Consider the following 22708-nt stretch of genomic DNA (forward strand, 5'->3'; position numbering starts at 1 on the left):
GGTGGACAGACAAATAATGAATGGTAATATTAGAGTTATGGCCACTCTTGACAATGTTACAAATGAAGAACCCTACATTTCAAAACAAACCTCAAACTCTAACATAATGTGTCAAATCTGTTCAACGTGTCTGTGAGATTTGAAAACTGAACCTTCATAATAGATGCATCAAAACTATACAGGCCTATACATATTCATATTGTTGAACGCCTTCCAAACCTGCACAGAGTCCCACATGCAAATGGTTAAAAACAATGGAGGCAGAGGATCCACATGCAGAGGAGGTAGAGGAGGAATGTATGCACATTTTAAAAGAACTATGTTCACTTCTCCCCTGTTCTAGTTCCAACTCTATCCTTTATGTAATTCATCCACATTTTAGAAGCCCTTCATTTGGTGCGTGCTCTCTCCAAGGTTGTAAAGAGACCCTATAGATTTATTTGAAAGTGGAATGACATTTTAAGGGTCCCCAGACTCTAAAACCAACACATGAACACATGGAATGAATAAATGATGATGAATGAAATCCACATCTTTCATATTGACTATTTCATATTGTGTGTAAAACAGCCCATTGATAAGAGTTCTGATAGTGAGATATTGTAGAGATACTGCTGTAAAATAACCTACCTCCCTGAGCTTCTAATCTCTCTGGGCTTTCTTTCCATAGGACAGGCAGGGGACAGGAGAGGGACCAGGGTGGTGAGAGAGAGGAACCAGGGGACAGGAGAGGGACCAGGGTGGTGAGAGAGAGGAACCAGGGGACAGGAGGAACCAGGGGACAGTAGAGGGACCAGGGTGGTGAGAGAAAGGAACCAGGGGACAAGAGAGGGACCAGGGTGGTGAGAGAGAGGAACCAGGGGACAGGAGAGAGACCAGGGTGGTGAGAGAAAGGAACCAGGGGACAGGAGAGAGACCAGGGTGGTGAGAGAAAGGAACCAGGGGACAGGAGAGGGACCAGGGTGGTGAGAGAGAGGAACCAGGGGACAGGAGAGAGACCAGCGTGGTGAGAGAGAGGAACCAGGGGACAGGAGAGGGACCAGGGTGGTGAGAGAGAGGAACCAGGGGACAGGAGAGAGACCAGGGTGGTGAGAGAGAGGAACCAGGGGACAGTAGAGGGACCAGGGTGGTGAGAGAAAGGAACCAGGGGACAGGAGAGGGACCAGGGTGGTGAGAGAGAGGAACCAGGGGACAGGAGAGGGACCATGGTGGTGAGAGAAAGGAACCAGGGGACAGTAGAAGGACCAGGGTGGTGAGAGAAAGGAACCAGGGGACAGTAGAGGGACCAGGGTGGTGAGAGAGAGGAACCAGGGGACAGGAGAGGGACCATGGTGGTGAGAGAAAGGAACCAGGGGACAGGAGAGGGACCAGGGTGGTGAGAGAGAGGAACCAGGGGACAGGAGAGAGACCAGGGTGGTGAGAGAGAGGAACCAGGGGACAGGAGAGAGACCAGGGTGGTGAGAGAAAGGAACCAGGGGACAGGAGAGGGACCAGGGGACAGGAGAGGGGCTTTAGGGTTACATAACACTGGGGGGAGAGTAGGTGCTACAACAGGTATTCACTGGCACCCCTGACTTTGGTAATAGAACCCTAAAGCAAAGTAAAACTGCGGGTCTGGACATGGCTGAATGGAGCACAACAAACAGCTGGGGGAGGGGTTGGGGGTACGATGACGACACAGGGATCAGAGGGAGGGAGGGAGGGAGGGAGGGAGGGAGGGAGGGAGGGAGAATAGTAGTAGAGTCATGCTTGTTTCAAGAAAAAGGGCAAACTGGCCACATGACCAAAACAAGAAATGTCTCCCATCTAGACAAGGCCAGTTTCAGAGGCAGGCAGCCCATGCATGCACACGAACCGAGGCAGGCAGGTTGTTAAAAGGCATCCGAGAGAGAAAAAAAATGATCATAACACTAAATGAACTGAGAGTCTATGAAGCAGAGGGGGGTGCAAGACCAAAAAAAATGTACGGAGTGTTTTGACAGGGCACATCATCACATAGAGAGTAGCTTGGATACCAGCTGCTTCCAACTTACTTCCATATTGCTGTCTAGTGATCCTGCACTGCTGCGGCGCCCACGCTTGCCTGCCCGAGACATGCAATACCACAGATTAGAGATGGATAGGACAGCACTCCTGGATCAACTACAGAGGTTTAGGCAGCCCTCCTCTCCCCTAGGGGGCAGTGCAGGGGTTGTGAGTAGTACACTGGAAGCTGAGATAAATCTGGGCTGAGGTGAGATCAGGGGGTCAGGAAGAATGTGGGGAACTGGTTGATAGGTAGGTATTACTGTGGCGAAGTTAAGTCCATTACTTTTGCAGCTTTGTTCAGAGATAAAGACAAACATTTGGTCTGTGTACTTCTACACTATTCATATTATATATCCTAGATTTCTGATAATAAGCTTTCTAAAACACTCAAGTGATGCTAGAACGAATCTCCGGCATGGGCTCAAACTTAAAAGGACAAGGAAATAATTTTTGTAACAATAAGCTGAGGACATCTGCATAACTACAAAGCCTTTAGCAAACTACACTCTACAACTAGTGAAGATTATCCAGTGTTTTAAAAAAAATGGTCCTGATAAAATGTGACAACAGGGATTTAATGTTGTCACAAGATGTAGATTGTCATAAGGGCAGGTCACAACTGGCTTTGAAGAGAGCCAATGGCAGTGACAGTCACGGAGGAACATCAAAAGCAATACAATGGCTGTTGCACATGAGATGTACGAGCAAATACAGAAAAGGCCCAAGGGCAAACAGAGCGGTTTGCCACTGTTAGAGGCTCAGCCAATGGATACAGGAACAGTCTCAACATATGGAGAAAGGAGAAAACCCAATGGGAATGGAAATATCAGGAAGTACATAATGAGATGGAGAATAACGAGAAAAGAAAAAAACACAGGAAATGACCACACTATCATGCCACGTCCTGCGATTAGACAGTTAGGGCTTAACCATACACACACACAGGAGGGTGGATACGCTATGTTGTTCTATTGACTTCAGCACTGACTAACCTTATCATATCAGTATTTCAATACAGTATCCAACATGACAATGGAAACAGAGCAAATACTTCCCAATGTGAGATACAGTAGGACTGTAGAACTCCTATATGGATTTCATTACGTTACCATGATGTCTTAACATAACTGAGATCTGGAATGAATGACATGTCCTCAAGGTGCTGCGCATTAGAGTCAGAGATGCTATGTGAAGTACTGATATTCATGACAATGAGATGTTTGTTGTCTTTTTGGAACCAAATCTCATCTTTTGTCAGTTATTGTATGAGAACATATCCCCATTGAGTTCAGTGGGGTTGAATCACAGCAATGGAAGAATGACTGGTAGGGTGAGTGAATAAATGGTAGATTAATTGAACATATAACAAGCAAAGTTCGTCATGAAATGTTTTGAGAAACAATAGGGATTTAAGAATGAGAATGTGACACGTAAAGGTGCAAAAATCAAAGGTGTTCATTGAGATATAAAGTATATTTGGATTCAGATACAGGGAAGAGAGCCATCCTTCAATATCACTTTTCAGTGAACAGGCAAATCCTCTAAAGTAGGCCTATGGATAATATCATACCAAATAGCTTATTCATTTAGAAACTTGTATTTTTCTATGGCACTCACCTACTTCTCGTTTCATATCCCAGGTTATGATAATACTATTTCACATTGAGGTAGGGCACCAGTATCAGAAAATCATCTTGGGACTAAACTTACAAAGGACCTTAAGCTCAATGATCCTGTGGAGTCTCACCCTGCGCAGGTATAGTATGCCTTTTAGTTATTTCATAGGAACATCTCAGTGGAATAATGGTTTGATTGATCATCAATACAACTTAGGGGAGGAGGCGAGAAGTCTGACATTAATTAATGCATGGTGCTCTAAAACATAATGTTGGATGCTCTGAGTTATATCACTATAGGACCAGTAAGGAGGTAACAAAACAGAGGGTCTCTCCCAGGAAAGGACCCTCTGGTGAACACAATGATGACCTTTGACCTTACCTGCTTCGGAGAGGTCGCGGAGGGAGCTGCTGAGGGCGCTCCTCTTCAGGCCCTCGCCCATGGTGTAGGTGTCGTCCAGACTGGCACGGTTCATGTTGCCGTTGCCAGCCTCCTTCTTCAGCCCAGAGCTCTGGGACATACTGGGCCTCACCACCCCTTTCTGCTTCTCCAGCTCAGCTGTATATCAACATACACATTATTATTATTTAAAAACAATTCACCTTTATTTAACCAGGTAGGCCAGTTGAGAACAAGTACTCATTAACTGCGACCTGGCCAAGATAAAGCAAAGCAGTGCGACAAAAGCAACAACACAGAGTTACACATAAACAAACGTACAGTCAATAACACAATAGAAAAATCTATGTACAGTGTGTACAAATATAGAACAGTAGGGAGGTAAATTGGGAGAGAGTAAGGTGAGGAGTGTGTAGTGTGTCTTTGTTTCAGTGCTAGCTTTCAGACACACAATAGTTCTACATTTTCTCATATAATTTCATCACTGGCACATGCCTTATTTTCTCATAGACTATTAGTATACATTCGGTAACTATTGCATATACATAGTAATTAAATGCTGCATTGTTAGTGCATCTAAATCCTTTTGGACGTTTGACTGGTTCTTAAAAATAGTGTTCTGTGTGTTTCCCTTTGATGAATCCCACAAACACAGTCCTCATCCTGGTAGCCATCCTGTGAACTCTATAAATAGTCCTCATCCTGATAGCCATCCTGTGAACTCTATAAATAGTCCTCATCCTGGTAGCCATCCTGTGAACTCTATAAATAGTCCTCATCCTGGTAGCCATCCTGTGAACTCTATAAATAGTCCTCATCCTGATAGCCATCCTGTGAACTCTATAAATAGTCCTCATCCTGGTAGCCATCCTGTGAACTCTATAAATAGTCCTCATCCTGGTAGCCATCCTGTGAACTCTATAAATAGTCCTCATCCTGATAGCCATCCTGTGAACTCTATAAATAGTCCTCCTCCTGATAGCCATCCTGTGAACTATATAAATAGGCCTCCTCCTGGTAGCCATCCTGTGAACTCTATAAATAGTCCTCCTCCTGATAGCCATCCTGTGAACTCTATAAATAATCCTCCTCCTGGTAGCCATCCTGTGAACTCTATAAATAGTCCTCATCCTGATAGCCATCCTGTGAACTCTATAAATAGTCCTCATCCTGATAGCCATCCTGTGAACTCTATAAATAGTCCTCATCCTGGTAGCCATCCTGTGAACACTATAAATAGTCCTCATCCTGATAGCCGTCCTGTGAACTCTATAAATAGTCCTCATCCTGGTAGCCATCCTGTGAACTCTATAAATAGTCCTCCTCCTGGTAGCCATCCTGTGAACTCTATAAATAGTCCTCATCCTGGTAGCCATCCTGTGAACTCTATAAATAGTCCTCCTCCTGGTAGCCATCCTGTGAACTCTATAAATAGTCCTCATCCTGATAGCCATCCTGTGAATTCTGTAAACAGTACTCCTCATAAACAGTGAATTAGTAATGAGGACCATGAGGCCCTCTCTGCCTCTATTTGACTGAGTTTACATGACCCACGGCGGCTAGGGAGGGAGGGAGGGGCGGACAGAGGGAGGGAGGGAGAGGGGAACAGAGGGAGGGGCGGACAGAGGGAGGGAGGGGCGCACAGAGGGAGGGAGGGAGGTGGACAGCGGAAGAGCTAAAATGTCTGCTCACACTCTATCCTGTATTTCTCCATTTCCTGGACCTCGGCGATGGACTCCCGCAGGTCGTCAGTAAACTTCTTGCGGTCCTGGGGGTTGGGCGCGTTAAAGTTGATGAGGACTTTGATGTCGGCACCTGGTATGGCTGATGTAAGCTTGATTCCATTCCCGTAATCTGGACAAGAGAGAGAGCAAGCGAGCTAGAGAGACCTTTAAAACTAGGTCCATCGACCACAGATGAAGTTTAAAAGAACACGTTCCGAAAATCTGTCTGATGTTTTGAAAGTATAAACAGTGTCTCATTCCATCATCACAGGACGGTTAGATATATTTCTGTGGTAAATTATACCCAGTGGGATGTACTATATACAGTGCATTCAGAAAGTATTCAGACCAGTGAACTTTTCCACATTTTGTTACTTTAAAGCCTTATTCTAAAATGTATTAAATTATATATTGTTTTCAATCTACACACAATACCCCATAATGACAAAGTTAAAACAGGTTTTTAGATATTTTTGCAAATTAAAAAATAGATAGTATTCAGATCCTTTGCTATGAGACTCGAAATTTAGCTCAGGTGCATCCTGTTCCATTGATCATCCTTGAGATGTTTCTACAACTTGGTTGGAGACCACCTGTGGTAAATTCAACTGATTAGACATGATTTGGAATGATACACACCTGTCTATTTAAGATCCCACAGTTGAAAGTGCATGTCAGAGAAAAAAAACAAGCCATGAGGTTGAAGGAATTGTCCGTAGAGCTCCGAGATAGATTGTGTTGAGGCACAGATTTGGGGAAGGGTACCAAAAAATGTCTGCAGCATTGAAGGTCCCCAAGCACACAGTGGCCTCCATCATTCTTAAATGGAAGAAGTTTGGAACCACCAAGACTCTTCCTAGAGCTGTACGCCAGGCCAAACTGAGCAATCGGGGGAGAAGGGCCTTGGTCAGGGAGGTGACCAAGAACCCCATGGTCACTCTGACAGAGCTCAGTTCCTCTGAGGAGATTGGAGAAACTTCCAGAGGGACAACCATCTCTGCAGCACTCCACCAATCAGGCCTTTATGGTAGAGTGGCCAGACGGAGGCCACTCCTCAGTAAAAGGCAAATGACAGCTCATTTAGAGTTTGCCAAAAGGCACTTAAAGGACTCTGACCATAAGAAAACAGTCTGATGAAACCAAGATTGAACTCTTTGGCCTGAGTGCCAAGCGTTACGTCTGGAGGAAACATGGCACCATCCCTACGATGAAGCATGACGGTGGCAGCATCATGCTGTGGGGATGTTTTTCAGGGACAGGGACTGGGAGACTAGTCAGGATCGAGTGAAAGATGAATAGAGCAAAGTACAGAGAGACCCTTGATGAAAACCTGCTCCAGAGCGGTCAGGACCTCAGACTGGGTCAAAGGTTCACCTTCCAACATGACAATGAAGCACACAGCCAAGACAACGCAGGAGTGGCTTTGTGACAAGTCTCTGAATATCTTTGAGTGGCTCAGCCAGAGCCCAGACTTGAACCCAATCGAACATCTCTGGAGAGACCTGAAAATAGCTGTACAACGATGCTCCCCATCCAACCTATTAGAGCTTGAGAAGATCTGCAGGGAAGAATGGGAGAAACTCCCCAAATACAGGTGAGCCAAGCTTTTAACGTCACACCCAAGAAGACTCGAGGCGGTCATCGCTGCCAAAGGTGCTTCAACAAATTACTGAGTAAAGGGTCTGAATACTTATGTAAATGTGATATTTAAGTTTACATTTTTTCTAAATGTGCTAAAAATGAAAAAATCCAGTTTTTGCTCTGTTATTATGGGTTATTGTGTGTAGATTGATGAGAAAAAACAATTTAATCACTTTTAGAATAAGGCTGGAAAAGGTCAAAGGGTCTGAATACTTTCCGAATGCACTTTAAGCATGCTGGGCTAACACATTGGGGAGATGGTGAATTGGGAGTGAGAGGTCTGTGCCACTTACGCTGGTTCTCAAACATCAGAACCTGCATCCCATACAGAGAGAAAGACTGCCTGAAGCTGTATGTCACAGAGTTCTTCTTCTTCTGGAAAATCTTTGTCACCTGTACCCAAATAAACACACAAACAAACACACAGCCAAATACACAAGTTATACTGTGGGGGCAAGAAAGAGAGAGAATTTAAAAAAGTTTAGACAGAGGTTTAAACTAAAAAGACTGGATCATTGTTGTTGCTGTGAGGCTAGAATTATCATATTTAGGACAGGATAGGATAGGAGAAAGGAAGGAGACGTACCACCAGAAGATCATTAAACAGGAAGATCTCCCGCTGGTGCAGGCCCAGCTTCTGGAGCTTGTTGGGGTCCGGCACTTCAAACAGCCGGCAGTAGCAGACCAGCCTGCGATGGGGCAGGGACAGGACCTAGAAGCCAAAACAACAACATTACTCCCTAACACTCAGAGGTCAGGCACTGAGCTCAGGCCACAAATAAATATGACCCCAAAATAGAACAGTTTTTACTCCTTAAAAACAGTTATATTTTGGGGTCATATTAGAAATGCACACACTCAGATATATGCACGCACACACGCACACACCCTCAGCTATGCCAACAGGGAAATAAAAACGGAAACTATGAGCCTCCATTTTAGGATGATTTAGTGTGAGGAGTGCAAAGGAAACGGCTTTTAATGATGTCTGAATAGTGTGCTATAAACCCCCTGGTGCTGCTGTTTCTCCTTGTTACATTATTCATCCTAATGTATTCATTGTCGTTTGGAGAGGTGCTTTCACCACCCTAGTTTGTTTGGGAGTCAAGGGGACACAGAGTAATTAGACTAGGTTCCCTTAGACCAAAACACATCTGTCATTTATTCCCTCAAACAATGTGCTCATAAAAGTTTAATACCAGCAAATTAAAACGGTCTGATTCATCCAATGAAAATTCATGAAAAGCAGGAGCTGGTAGATCATTTTCCTGTAGAATAATATGATTATGTAAACAGTGTAATGTAGAATAATATGATTATGTAAACAGTGTAATGTAGAATAATATGATTATGTAAACAGTGTAATGTAGAATAATATGATTATGTAAACAGTGTCATGTAGAATAATATGATTATGTAAACAGTGTAATGTAGAATAATATGATTATGTAAACAGTGTAATGTAGAATAATATGATTATGTAAACAGTGTAATGGCTGTAGAACAGAAGCCTGCAAGCATATAGGTTACAGAAGTTACATCGTTTATTATTCTCCTAAATATATTCAGAACAATCTTTTAGCACTTCTCACCCCTAAAACATTCATGACTAATAATACCCACTCTAACAAATGCCCTCTGTCTGTGTGAGGCTTCTGTGTGAGGCGTCTGTGTGTGTGTGTGTGTGTGTGTGTGTGTGTGTGTGTGTGTGTGTGTGTGTGTGTGTGTGTGTGTGTGTGTGTGTGTGTGTGTGTGTGTGTGTGTGTGTGTGTGTGTGTGTGTGTGTGTGTGTGTGTGTGTGTGTGTTTGTGTGTGTGTGTGTGTGTGTGTGTGTGTGTGGGGGGGGGGGGGCATCTGTCTGGTCTGTTCCTGGCAATTATATATGCCTGGCTCAGCATACAGTCAGTAAACACTGCAGCTCACTAGCACCTAGGAATTTATATGTGTTGACTCTGTCTACAGGAGCATCAAAAGAGATCCTGCTCATCTCAGTAATAGGTGTGGGCTTTCAGGGGAAAGTAGACCCTTAATCCAACTAAAGTAGTCTGAAACAACAAGTATCCACAGGACTTGGATGATTTTAGGCATCCTGATACAGTAAGACCGGGTGATGGTAGTTTAGACCTAACACTAAATACAAGTACAGTCAGGGCCATCATTATTGGCACCCTTGATGAAGATGAGCAAAAAAAGACTGTATAACATAAATAATTCAAATACTGAGCTAGATTGTATGCTAAAAAAGTTAGAAAATTACATTTTTTTATACTAATACAATTGCTCATCTCATCGCTGGACTTGAATCCCATTGAAAACCTGTGGCTTGAATTGAAGAGGGCAGTTCATAAGAGCAGATTCTGTATGGAGGAATTCTGTATGGAGGAATGATCTAAGATCCCTCCAAATGTATTCTCCAATCTTAAAAAACATTTTAGAAAAAGGCTCAGTGTCGTTATCTTCGCAAGGCGAGGGCGTTGGAGTATTGAAAACAGGGGTTCCAATCATTTTTACCCCAATCTCATAGCAATTGAATTAGTATAAAATAATATAATAATTTTTTTTTTGGAGCATACAATATAGTTCAGCATTTGTATTATTTATTTTATACAGTCTTTGTTGCTCATCTTCATCAAGGGTGCCAATAATGATGGAGCTGACTGTACATGCATAGCCCTGACTTACATATAAATTGTGGGTGAGGAAAACAAGAAAAGAAAAAGAAAGAAAAGAAACGTCCTCTCACTGTCAACTGCGTTTATTTTCAGCAAACTTAACATGTGTAAATATTTGTATGAACATAACAAGATTCAACAACTGAGACATAAACTGAACAAGTTCCACAGACATGTGACTAACAGAAATTGAATAATGTGTCCCTGAACAAAGGGGTGGTCAAAATCAAAAGTAACAGTCAGTATCTGATGTGGCCACCAGCTGCATTAAGTACTGCAGTGTATCTCCTCATGGACTGCACCAGATTTGCCAGTTCTTGCTTTGAGATGTTACAGCACTCTTCCAAGGCATCTGCAAGTTCCCGGACATTTCTGGGGGGAATGGCCCTAGCCCTCCGATTTAAAATAGGTTCCAGACGTACTCAATGGGATTGAGATCCGGGCTCTTCGCTAGCCATGGCAGAACACTGACATTCCTGTCTTGCAGGAAATCACGCACAGAACGAGCAGTATGTCTGGTGGCATTATCGTGCTAGAGTCATGTCAGGATGAGCCTACAGGACGGGTACCACATGAGAGAGGAGGATGTCTTCCCTGTAACGCACAGCATTGAGATTGCCTGCAATGACAACAAGCTCAATCCGATGATGCTGTGACACACCGCCCCAGACCATGACGGACCCTCCACCTCCAAATCGATTCCGCTCCAGAGTACAGGCCTCGGTGTAAAGCTCATTCTCTCGACGATAAACGCAAATCCGACCATCAACCCTGGTGAGACAAAACAGCAACTCGTCAGTGAAGAGCTCTTTTTGCCAGTCCTATCTGGTCCAGCAACGGTGGGTTTGTGCCCATAGGTGACGTTGTTGCCGGTGATGTCTGGTGAGGACCTGCCTTACAACAGGCCTACAAGCCCTCAGTCCAGCCTCTCTCAGCCTATTGCGGACAGTCTGAGCACTAATGGAGGGATTGTGCATTCCTGGTGTAACTTGAGCAGTTGTTGTTGCCATCCTGTACCTGTCTCGCAGGTGTGATGTTCGGATGTACCGATCCTGTGCAGGTGTTGTTACACGTAGTCTGCCACTGCGAGGACGATCAGCTGTCCGCCCTGTCTCCCTGTAGTGCTGTCATAGGCATCTCACAGTACGGACATTGCAATTCATTTCCCTGGCCATATCTGCAGTCCTCATGCCTCCTTGCAGCATGCATAAGGCACATTCACGCAGATGAGCAGGGACCCTGGGCATCTTTCTGTTGGTGTTTTTCAGAGTCAGTAGAAAGGCCTCTTTAGTGTCCTAAGTTTTCATAACTGTGACCTTAATTGCCTACCGTCTGTAAGCTGTTAGTGTCTTAACGACCGTTCCACAGGTGCATGTTCATCAATTGTTTATGGTTCATTGAACAAGCATGGGACACAGTATTTAAACCCTTTACAATGAAGATCTGTGAAGTTATTTGGATTTTTACGAATTATCTTGGAAAGACAGGGTCCTGAAAAAGGGACGTTTATTTTTTTGCTGAGTATATATGGTTGTTACTAGGGCTGTGGCTGGCGGGCGGCTCTGGCGGCTCCTGACTGGCGGGCGGCTCTGGCGGCTCCTGACTGGCGGGCGGCTCTGGCGGCTCCTGACTGACGGACGGCTCTAGCGGCTCCTGACTGACGGACGGCTCTAATGGCTCAGATGGCGCTGGGCAGGCAGGCAGCTCAGATGGCGCTGGGCAGGCAGGCAGCTCAGATGGCGCTGGGCAGGCAGGCAGCTCAGATGGCGCTGGGCAGACGGGCAGCTCAAACTGCGCTGGGCAGACGGGCAGCTCAGGCGGCGCTGGGCAGACGGGCAGCTCAGGCGGCGCTGGGCAGACGGGCAGCGCAGGCGGCGCTGGGCAGACGGGCAGTGCAGGCGGCGCTGCGCAGACGGGCAGTGCAGGCGGCGCTGGGCAGACGGCCGACTCTGACCTGCTGAGGCGCACAGTAGGGCTGGTGCGTGGTGCCGGAACTGGTGGTACCGGACTGGAGACACGCACCACAGGGCTAGTGCGGGGAGCAGGAACAGTGCACACTGGACTCTCAAGGCGCACTATAGGCCTGGTGCGTGGTACCGGCACTGGTGGTACCGGGCTGAGGGCACGCACCTCAGGGCGAGTGCGGGGAGAAGGAACAGTGCGTACAGGGCTCTGGAGACGTACAGGAGGCTTGGTGCGTGGTGTTGGCACTGGTGGTACTGGTCTGGGAACACTCACTACTTGGCGAGTGCGAGGGGCTGCCACAGGAGAGCTGGTGCGTGGGGCTGCCACAGGAGAGCTGGTGCGCTGAGCTGGCACAGGACGTGCAGGGCTAGGGAGGCGCACAGGAGGCCTGGTGCGTGGTGCTGGCACAGTCTTCACCAGACTGCTAGCACGCACCTCAGGACGAGTATGGAGAGCTGACTCAGGTGACATCAAATCCAGCACACGCTCCTTCAAGCGGATGCGGTGCTTTATGCTCCACACCAGCAAATCCCTCATTTCTCTCTCCTCCAATTTCCCCATTAATTCATCCACAGTCTCAGCTTCACTCCCCTTACTCACCTCCAATTCCACCTCGACTGGCTCTGGTTCCATCTTCGGCTCCTCACAGTAAGCACGGGGAGCTGGCTCAAGTCTCCTACTTGACCCAGCTACACTCCCCAAGAGCCCCCCCCAAGACATCTTTGGGGTTGCCAGCCGCTCTGCCGTGCTAGCTCCTCATACCGGCGCCTCTCTGCTTTCGCTGCCTCCAGCTCTGCCTTGGGGCGGCGATATTCCCCTGGTTGTGCCCAGGGTCCTCCGCCGTCTAATAATTCCTCCCAATTCCCATAGTCCTGCGATCGCTGCTGCTGCCTTGTATCACGCTGCTTGGTCCGGTTTTGGTGGGTGATTCTGTCACGATCGTCGTAATGTGGAAGAGAAGAGGACCAAGGCGCAGCGTGAAATGAATACATCTTCTTTATTATCAGACGAAGACGAAAACGAAACGAACACTATACAAACTAATCAAAACAATAAACCGACGAACGTGAAGCTATACAAACTAAGTGCTAACAAGCAACATAGACATAGACAATCACCCACAAACTACCTAATGACTATGGTTGCCTAAATATGGCTCCCAATCAGAGACAACGATAGACAGCTGTCTCTAATTGAGAACCAATCTAGGCAACCATAGACATACATACACCTAGACTAAACACTGCCCCATAAACATACAAAAAAAACCTAGACAATACAAAACACATACTTCCCCCATGTCACACTCTGACCTAACTAAAACAATAAAGAAAACAAAGATAACTAAGGCCAGGGCGTGACACAAATGGGTCTTCCAAATGGGCAATGACCCCAAGCATACCTCCAAAGTTGTGGCAAAATGGCTTAAGCTCTCTAGGCTAGGGAGCGGTATTTTCACGTCCGGATGAAAAGCATGCCCAAAGTAAACTGCCTGTTACTCAGGCCCAGAAGCTAGGATATGCATATTATTAGTAAATTTGGATAGAAAACACTCTGAAGTTTCTAAAACATGATGTCTGTGAATATAACAGAACTTATTTGGCAGGCGAAACCCCGAGGACAAACCATCCAGGATATTTTTTTTTTGAGGTGCCAGTGTTTTCAATGGGTTTTCTATGTGGATCTAGATTTCTAAGGCACTTGCTTGCAGTTCCTATCGCTTCCACTGGATGTCAACAGTCTTTAGAAATTGGTTGATGTTTTTCCTTTGTGTAATGAAGAAGTAGGGTCGAACGAGGTTCAGAACGAGGGTCGAGTCTAGTGTACTGTTGTGGTTGGGATGCGCGACCTGAAAGCTCGCTCCACTTTGTTTTTATCCGTTATTGAACGCAGTTTATCCCATCTTAAATTTGATCACTTATTTACGTTAAAAAATATCTAAAGTTGTATTAGGAAAGTTGTTTGAAATGTTTGGACAAAGATTACAGGTAGATTATTAGATATTTTGTAGTCATGTTGTGCGAGTTGGAACCGGTGTTTTTCTGGATCAAACGCGCCAAATAAATGGACATTTTGGAGATATAACGATGGAATTAATCGAACAAAAGGACCATTTGTGATGTTTATGGGACATATTGGAGTGCCAACAGAAGAAGCTCTTCAAAGGTAAGGCATTAATTATATCGTTATTTCTGAGTTTTGTGTCGCGCCTGGCGGGATGAAATATGATTGTCTGTGTTTGTTTGATGGGGTGCTGTCCTCAGATAATCGCATGGTTTGCTTTCGCCGTAAAGCCTTTTTGAAATCTGACACCGTGGCTGGATTAACAAGAATGTTAAATATTTACAATTCTGTAGTTTGAATTTGGCGCCCTGCACTTTCACTGGATGCTGGTCAGGTGGGACGGTAGCGTCCCATCTAGCCTAGAGAGGTTAAGGACAACAAAGTCAAGGTATTGGAGTGGCCATCACAAAGCCCTGACCTCAATCCTATAGAAAATGTGTGGGCAGAACTGAAAAAGCATGTGCGAGCAAGGAGGCCTAAAAACCTGACTCAGTTACACCAGCTCTGTCAGGAGGAATGGGCCAAAATTCACCCAGCTTATTGTGGGAAGCTTGTGGAAGGCTACCCGAAACGTTTGACCCAAGTTAAACAATTTAAAGGCAATGCTACCAAATACTAATTTTGTGTACGTAAACTTAATAAAAGCTGAAATAAATCATTCTCTCTACTATTATTCTGACATTTCACATTCTTAAAATAAAGTGGTGATCCTAACTGACCTAAGACAGGGAATCTTTACTTGGATTAAATGTCAGAAATTGTGAAAAACTGAGTTTAAATGTATTTGGCTAAGGTGTATGTAAACTTCCGACTTCAACTGCATGCACTTAAATAGCGAATGGAGGATGCTTTTCCCGTGGTTCATTTTCATGCCAGCCCGGTAGGCGATACTCCTGTTGTAAAGACAAGCAATGTGCTTAATACTAGGAAAGTTGAGAAATAAATATAGTAGGCCTAGCCTATAGAAAGCTGATGGGATCCTCCTCTTTTTAATAGAGGCCATAACTCTGTTTTCTCACGCAATTGCATAGCCTATAGAAATGTTGTACAACATGATCTCATTTCCATTGATGTCAGAGTGATTAGAGGGACAATAGAGTGCTGAGTACCAGGCAGTTGGCATGTTTGGTAGGCTACTAATGACCATCAGCAGTATCAGAGCTTGGAGAAGCCTAAGTACTGTGCCTAAACGGTCATGTGGAATTTGACTGCCTTCATGACTCGTGACTGCCGGTAATACGGTCACCACTACAGCCCTAGTGATTACATGGTGGTTACATGAAAACTGTGAACATGTACTTACACATCCTAGACCGTGGTGGAGAGATCCAATCTGCATTGAAAGGACAGAGAGAAGATCAAAAAGAGAACCTCATTACTGTTTATGTGCTTACAGGACATCACCTAGATAATGTGACATTAGTCACATTACATCTCATAGGTCATCTCATTGATGGGGTCATACAGACTCTTCCCTCTAAAGGTGTATGGTTACAGCCTGGTTCAGGATTAGTCTGGCTGTGTGTTTATGAGCCATCTACACTACGTACAAACCACCCTCATGAGAACCTCAAAGTAGAATCTCAGTATTGCAGTTGTCCTGTAGGTAATTTGACAGTCAGTAATGAGTTGAATGAGGTGGTTTAAACCAGTGTCTCCTAATCCTGGTCCTTGAGTACCCCCAACTGTACACAGTTTCTGTTGTAGCCCTTGACAACCACACCACATTCAACTCATTGAGGACTTGATGATAAGTTGAATCAGGTGTGCTTGTCCAGGGTTAATATAAACATGTGTACTGTTGGGCGTACTCGAGGACCAGGGTCTGGAAACACTGGTTTAAACAACAGAGGTGAAAACTAATCCTCCAGGTCTACAGTACCAGTGGGACAGATACAGGTAACTGACAAAATAAAGGACACCAACAGAAACAGCCCCCAGAACAGCTTCAGTGCATAGATTCTACAAGTGTCTGGAAGTATATTGGAGGGATGTGACTCCATTCTTCAACGAGAAATTCCATAATTTGGTGTTTTGTTGACGGTGGTGGAAAACTCTGTCTCGTGCGCCACTCTAGAATCTTGCATAAGTGTTCCATTGGGTTGAGATCTGGTGACTGACACAGACACAGACACTATGACCCTAAGCATGATGGGATGTTAATTGCTTAGTTAACTCAGGAACCACACCTGTCTGGAACCTGCTTTCAATACAGTATGTATTTACTCAAGTGTTTCCTTTATTTTGGCAGTTACCTGTAGATTGTTATAGGACGGAAGTCTAATGTGGATTTTAATGTCCAGGTTCTCCACTGTACTGTGGGTTCTCTGAGGGTTTCGATACTGCTGTTTAGTGATGATGAGGGATCATTTTTCATTGCATTACATTATAGCGTGTGGTGAAAGAGTGATCGCCTTCTGCTCCACTACTGGGAGATATAAGGAGTCCATCATCATGCTAAAATCAGTCCGTCTGGAGCTTCCTGGGGTATACGGGTTTAATAACTTTAAATTCATGCGGTCACTGAGAATCTCAGGCCTTGTTCCCCTCTATCTTTCCATGACTGAAATGTAATTCATGGCTACAGGTACAGACTAGGCTTCTTCACTATATGCAGTACTTCACTATATTAAGTGTTAAGGCATTAATGAGACACATTGGTAACACAGAAGAACAACAAAAAACAAACTCTCTCTCTCTCCAAGTAAGGGAAGGTTATGGGAGTTCATTCTTCATTAGACTGCAGAGGCCGGGCTTCCCACTTGTGCCATCAAACCCCTGCAACTTATCCAGAATGCCACAGCAACCTTCCCAAGTTCTCCCATGTCATGTCACCTGCTCATCCGCACACTCCACTGGCTTCCAGTCGAAGCTCACATCCACTACAAGACCCTGTTGCTTACTTACAGAGCAGCAAGGGGAACTGCCCCTCCCTACCTTCAGGCTATGCTCAAACCCTACATCCCAATACGAGCACTCCGTTCCACCACCTCTGGTCTCATGGCCGTCCCACCCTTACGAGAGGTCAGTTCCCACTCAGACCAGTCAAAGCTCTTCTCTGTCCTGGCACACCAATGGTGGAACCAGTTTCCCTCTGATGCTGGGACAGCAGAGTCCCTTTATTGAGGAAAAATTTACTTACTGGGACTGTGAACTGTGGTTGTCTCACCCAGCTTTCTTAAGATGAATGCACTAACTGTAAGTCGCTCTGGATAAGACCATCTGCTAAATGACAAAAATGTAAAATGAGGTGGCTGACACCTCAAGGGCCGTGGGTGTATTAAAGTCACCAGTGTGAAGGTCTCAGAGTCAGACATGACTCATTACTCTACAGTACTACAGACACAGGACCCTGCAGCTGCCAGTGGACTGCCAATACAGTACTGCAGAAGCCCTCCTCTTTCTGTGAGGGTTTGCACACCAACAGTAGGAGAAGAGGTGATAGCTTTAAATATGAAAATGTGTGAAGACACAACACTATCTCTCTCTCTCTCTCTCTCTCTCCATGGATAAATGCATGTCTTTGGCCTGTATTTGACAAACCGAACACAATAGTTAATCGTAGTGCTATGGAGTGGCACATTTCATTAAGATGACAAGTCTTTCCAGTGTAAAACCCAAGGGCATTTCCGTCATCTGCCTTGGATCAAGTGCTCTGCAAGAAGTGCTGTAGAAGAAGGGTTTTAGTTAAGTTCCTCACCGGTTTTTTGTTTCCCACTATGAGTTTCTCCACCTTCTGGACTTGAGACACATGGTCCTCGTTGGTCTTCAGCTCCCTCTTCCTGATCCTCTCATAGATTCCTACCAGAGTCTCCCTGGGGATGTCCTCCCCATCGTCCACCCCTGGGGAGGAGAGCAGACAATGGTTACACACACTCTCACTCAGAGACAAAGTCACACACACGCATGCACGCACAGGCGCACCACGCATGGACCCAGGCGCACACACACGCAAAACACATGCACACACTTTGTTCTTGTCATTGAGAGGGGAAAGTAGAGTGAGATTATGAATCCCTCTTAACCAATTACTTATTGTTGTTTTCCCATTACTGACACTCATCACGATAGATTATGAATTATCCCATCATGCTTTATTTCTCAAATAAAATCTCAAATGGCAAGATAAGACAAATAGTTTAATGTGCTTCTATCACACTGCTCAACCAATAATAAGAAATGCTAATGTATTATGCTAATGTGATTGTGTGAAGGAGCAAGTAATCAGTTGTAACACATAAACAATTCATATTTATCGCTCTGTTATAACACCAACACCTTAAACAGCCCCAACTCAGTCACAGCCTGCCTTGTCAACTTCCAGAAGGCTGACAGACAGCGAAATGTCATTTTAACACACGTGACATGTGGCAAATTCTTCAGATAGTCGACATGCTGCTGTCACCCTACCGGTGAAAAATATATTATTTTCATCTGTGTGTCATGAAATAGTTGCATTTGTGATTGAAATGCTGATTATGTAGCACAAATAAACAGTATTGTCGTGACACGTGTCAGAGTAGTGACATTCTGTCTGTGGACATTCTGTCTGTGGACATTCTGTCTGCGGACAGTGGAGCCAGTTCCAGTTGTGATTGATCATTCTCTGCCCTGCTACATTCATGCTGTGCTTAACCTCGTCCCCAGGCTATTATGCACAGCGCATATACGCCTGGTACATCAACGATTCAAAGTTGGCCTTAGTGGGAGTGACCTTAGAATTCTAGTATTTGTCATAACATTTTTGCGAATCACACAACTACGAGGCGTGGCTCTGTTCATGAGGTATTTTAGCGTACAGGGGAGGGTTAGGGGGAAGGTGTTGTGGGAGATGATTGTTTGGTAGGTTAAGCCGATTAAGGCATAAGGCTAATGAAGGCCAAGTTTGGCATGTTGGTCCACCAGACTCTTTGTGCATTTGGGCGGAAGTGTCTGGGAACGAGATTATGTTGAACTGGAGTGGATGTGTTTTTTCTTATTTTCTACAGATACATGAGTGGAACATGCTCAAGTGTTTTTTACTCAATATGCATTGTTGAAAGAGTGAAGAAATCGTTTTGTGAATGTCCCGCACTCGGTTTATGCAGTTTTTAGTTCATTTTATCATTCTTATTTTCTCTTAAGTATACAGAGGACAAAGTCTCAGTTTTGACTTCAGAAACCCTGACATTTCCCCTTCTCTCTCTCACCTCTGAGATTCTTAACGAAGTCCTCCAGCTTCATCTTCCTCTCTGGCTTGACGTTGGGGCTGTACATATCCGTGTTGAGGAGGATGATGGCGAAAGCCAGGATGAAGATGGTGTCAGGGTTCCGGAACTGGCGCACCACCGTGGGGTTACAGATACAGTAGCGCTGACTGGAAAACAGACAAAACAGGAAAGAGAGATGACATCACATGTCAGAGATTGAAAGAGTTATGGAGACTTTTGATATAGTGAGCCATCATAGAATGCAACAGAATGTTTAAAGCCTTATAGTCCACACAATGTGGTCATTTGTCTTGTTGACTTGCTGTTGAAAACGTGTTCAGACCAGGATACAATGCATCAGACGATGGTCAATAACTGTCAGCATGGTGTGTGTACCATGCCATCATATTGCAGCATGGTGTGTGTACCATGCCATCATATTGCAGTGTCATGTATACCATGTCATCATATTGCTGCATGGTGTGTGTACCATGCCATCATATTGCAGCATGGTGTGTGTACCATGCCATCATTTTGCAGTGTCATGTGTACCATGCCATCATATTGCAGCATGGTGTGTGTACCATGCCATCATATTGCAGCATGGTGTGTGTACCATGCCATCATATTGCAGTATGGTATGTGTACCATGCCATCATATTGCAGTGTCATGTGTACCATGCCATCATATTGCAGCATGGTGTGTGTACCATGTCATCATATTGCAGCATGGTGTGTGTACCATGCCATCATATTGCAGCATGGTGTGTGTACCATGCCATCATATTGCAGCATGGTGTGTGTACCATGCCATCATATTGCAGCATGGTGTGTGTACCATGTCATCATATTGCAGCATGGTGTGTGTACCATGCCATCATATTGCAGCATGGTGTGTGTGCCATGCCATCATATTGCAGCATGGTGTGTGTACCATGCCATCATATTGCAGCATGGTGTGTGTACCATGCCATCATATTGCAGTGTCATGTGTACCATGTCATCATATTACAGCATGGTGTGTGTACCATGCCATCATATTGCAGCATGGTGTGTGTACCATGTCATCATATTGCAGTGTCATGTGTACCATGTCATCATATTGCAGCATGGTATGTGTACCATGCCATCATATTGCAGCATGGTGTGTGTACCATGTCATCATATTGCAGTGTCATGTGTACCATGCCATCATATTGCAGCATGGTGTGTGTACCATGTCATCATATTGCAGCATGGTGTGTGTACCATGTCATCATATTGCAGCATGGTGTGTGTACCATGCCATCATATTGCAGCATGGTGTGTGTACCATGTCATCATATTGCAGTGTCATGTGTACCATGTCATCATATTGCAGCATGGTATGTGTACCATGCCATCATATTGCAGCATGGTGTGTGTACCATGTCATCATATTGCAGTGTCATGTGTACCATGTCATCATATTGCAGCATGGTATGTGTACCATGCCATCATATTGCAGCATGGTGTGTGTACCATGTCATCATATTGCAGTGTCATGTGTACCATGTCATCATATTGCAGCATGGTATGTGTACCATGCCATCATATTGCAGCATGGTGTGTGTACCATGTCATCATATTGCAGCATGGTATGTGTACCATGCCATCATATTGCAGCATGGTATGTGTACCATGCCATCATATTGCAGCATGGTGTGTGTACCATGTCATCATATTGCAGCATGGTATGTGTACCATGCCATCATATTGCAGTGTCATGTGTACCATGCCATCATATTGCAGCATGGTGTGTGTACCATGCCATCATATTGCAGCATGGTGTGTGTACCATGTCATCATATTGCAGCATGGTGTGTGTACCATGCCATCATATTGCAGCATGGTGTGTGTACCATGTCATCATATTGCAGCATGGTGTGTGTACCATGTCATCATATTGCAGCATGGTGTGTGTACCATGCCATCATATTGCAGTATGGTGTGTGTACCATGCCATCATATTGCAGTATGGTGTGTGTACCATGCCATCATATTGCAGCATGGTGTGTGTACCATGTCATCATATTGCAGCATGGTGTGTGTACCATGCCATCATATTGCAGTATGGTGTGTGTACCATGCCATCATATTGCAGTATGGTGTGTGTACCATGCCATCATATTGCAGTATGGTGTGTGTACCATGTCATCATATTGCAGCATGGTGTGTGTGCCATGCCATCATATTGCAGTGTCATGTGTACCATGTCATCATATTGCAGCATGGTGTGTGTACCATGCCATCATATTGCAGTGTCATGTGTACCATGCCATCATATTGCAGCATGGTGTGTGTACCATGTCATCATATTGCAGCATGGTGTGTGTACCATGTCATCATATTGCAGTGTCATGTGTACCATGCCATCATATTGCAGCATGGTGTGTGTACCATGTCATCATATTGCAGCATGGTGTGTGTACCATGCCATCATATTGCAGCATGGTGTGTGTACCATGCCATCATATTGCAGTATGGTGTGTGTACCATGTCATCATATTGCAGTGTCATGTGTACCATGTCATCATATTGCAGTATGGTGTGTGTACCATGCCATCATATTGCAGTATGGTGTGTGTACCATGCCATCATATTGCAGTATGGTGTGTGTACCATGCCATCATATTGCAGTATGGTGTGTGTACCATGCCATCATATTGCAGTATGGTGTGTGTACCATGTCATCATATTGCAGTATGGTGTGTGTACCATGTCATCATATTGCAGTATGGTGTGTATACCATGCCATCATATTGCAGTATGGTGTGTGTACCATGCCATCATATTGCAGTATGGTGTGTGTACCATGCCATCATATTGCAACATGGTGTGTGTACCATGCCATCATATTGCAGCATGGTGTGTGTACCATGCCATCATATTGCAGCATGGTGCGTGTACCATGCCATCATATTGCAGCATGGTGTGTGTACCATGCCATCATATTGCAGCATGGTGTGTGTACCATGTCATCATATCTCTCTCATGACATATTTTCCAAAAATATTGTGCAGTACTGTAGCCATTACAGTAATGCTAAAACAGATATGTGTACCCCTTTGACCAAACCCCTTCAGTATATGCTTCTCTCACCGGTATGTATCTTTATCCCAGTACATCCTTAACCTATGTACTCTCCTCTGTTGTCTCACCTGTAGGCTTCAATGAGGCGCTCCACCTTCTGGGCCTCTCCCTGGACCCGGATGTGATTCTGGAACTTCCTCAGTGCCTCGTCCAGCTCCATCGACGAGAAATCCATCTCATCTACCACACAGCTGGAACACACAACCAACCACACAACCAACAATTAATTCACTAACCCAAAAAGATATCGTTGATCAATGATTTGTCTAGTATCTCATTTACTTCCCAGATGAAACAC

At 44.9% G+C, this 22708-nt stretch overlaps 1 protein-coding gene across 10 annotated transcripts in view; it reads right to left on the bottom strand.

Annotated features, from left to right (window-relative positions):
• Positions 1-22708, bottom strand: part of LOC139542811 (IQ motif and SEC7 domain-containing protein 1-like) — a 263640-nt gene that overhangs the window by 4232 nt on the left and 236700 nt on the right. For 9 of the 10 annotated variants that reach the window (XM_071348662.1, XM_071348664.1, XM_071348663.1 and 6 more), the window contains 9 exons: positions 22479-22601; positions 19300-19466; positions 17811-17953; positions 15414-15443; positions 7996-8121; positions 7703-7802; positions 5737-5898; positions 4027-4203; positions 2034-2083 (listed from right to left, as the gene is read on the bottom strand). In XM_071348662.1, the coding sequence (XP_071204763.1) occupies positions 2034-2083; positions 4027-4203; positions 5737-5898; positions 7703-7802; positions 7996-8121; positions 15414-15443; positions 17811-17953; positions 19300-19466; positions 22479-22601 (1078 nt within the window). The remainder of the gene's footprint in view (positions 1-2033; positions 2084-4026; positions 4204-5736; positions 5899-7702; positions 7803-7995; positions 8122-15413; positions 15444-17810; positions 17954-19299; positions 19467-22478; positions 22602-22708) is intronic. The other variant, XM_071348670.1, reaches the window with a different exon arrangement.

Source organism: Salvelinus alpinus, chromosome 17 (genome assembly GCF_045679555.1).
Source record: "Salvelinus alpinus chromosome 17, SLU_Salpinus.1, whole genome shotgun sequence".
Lineage (NCBI taxonomy): Eukaryota > Metazoa > Chordata > Actinopteri > Salmoniformes > Salmonidae > Salvelinus > Salvelinus alpinus.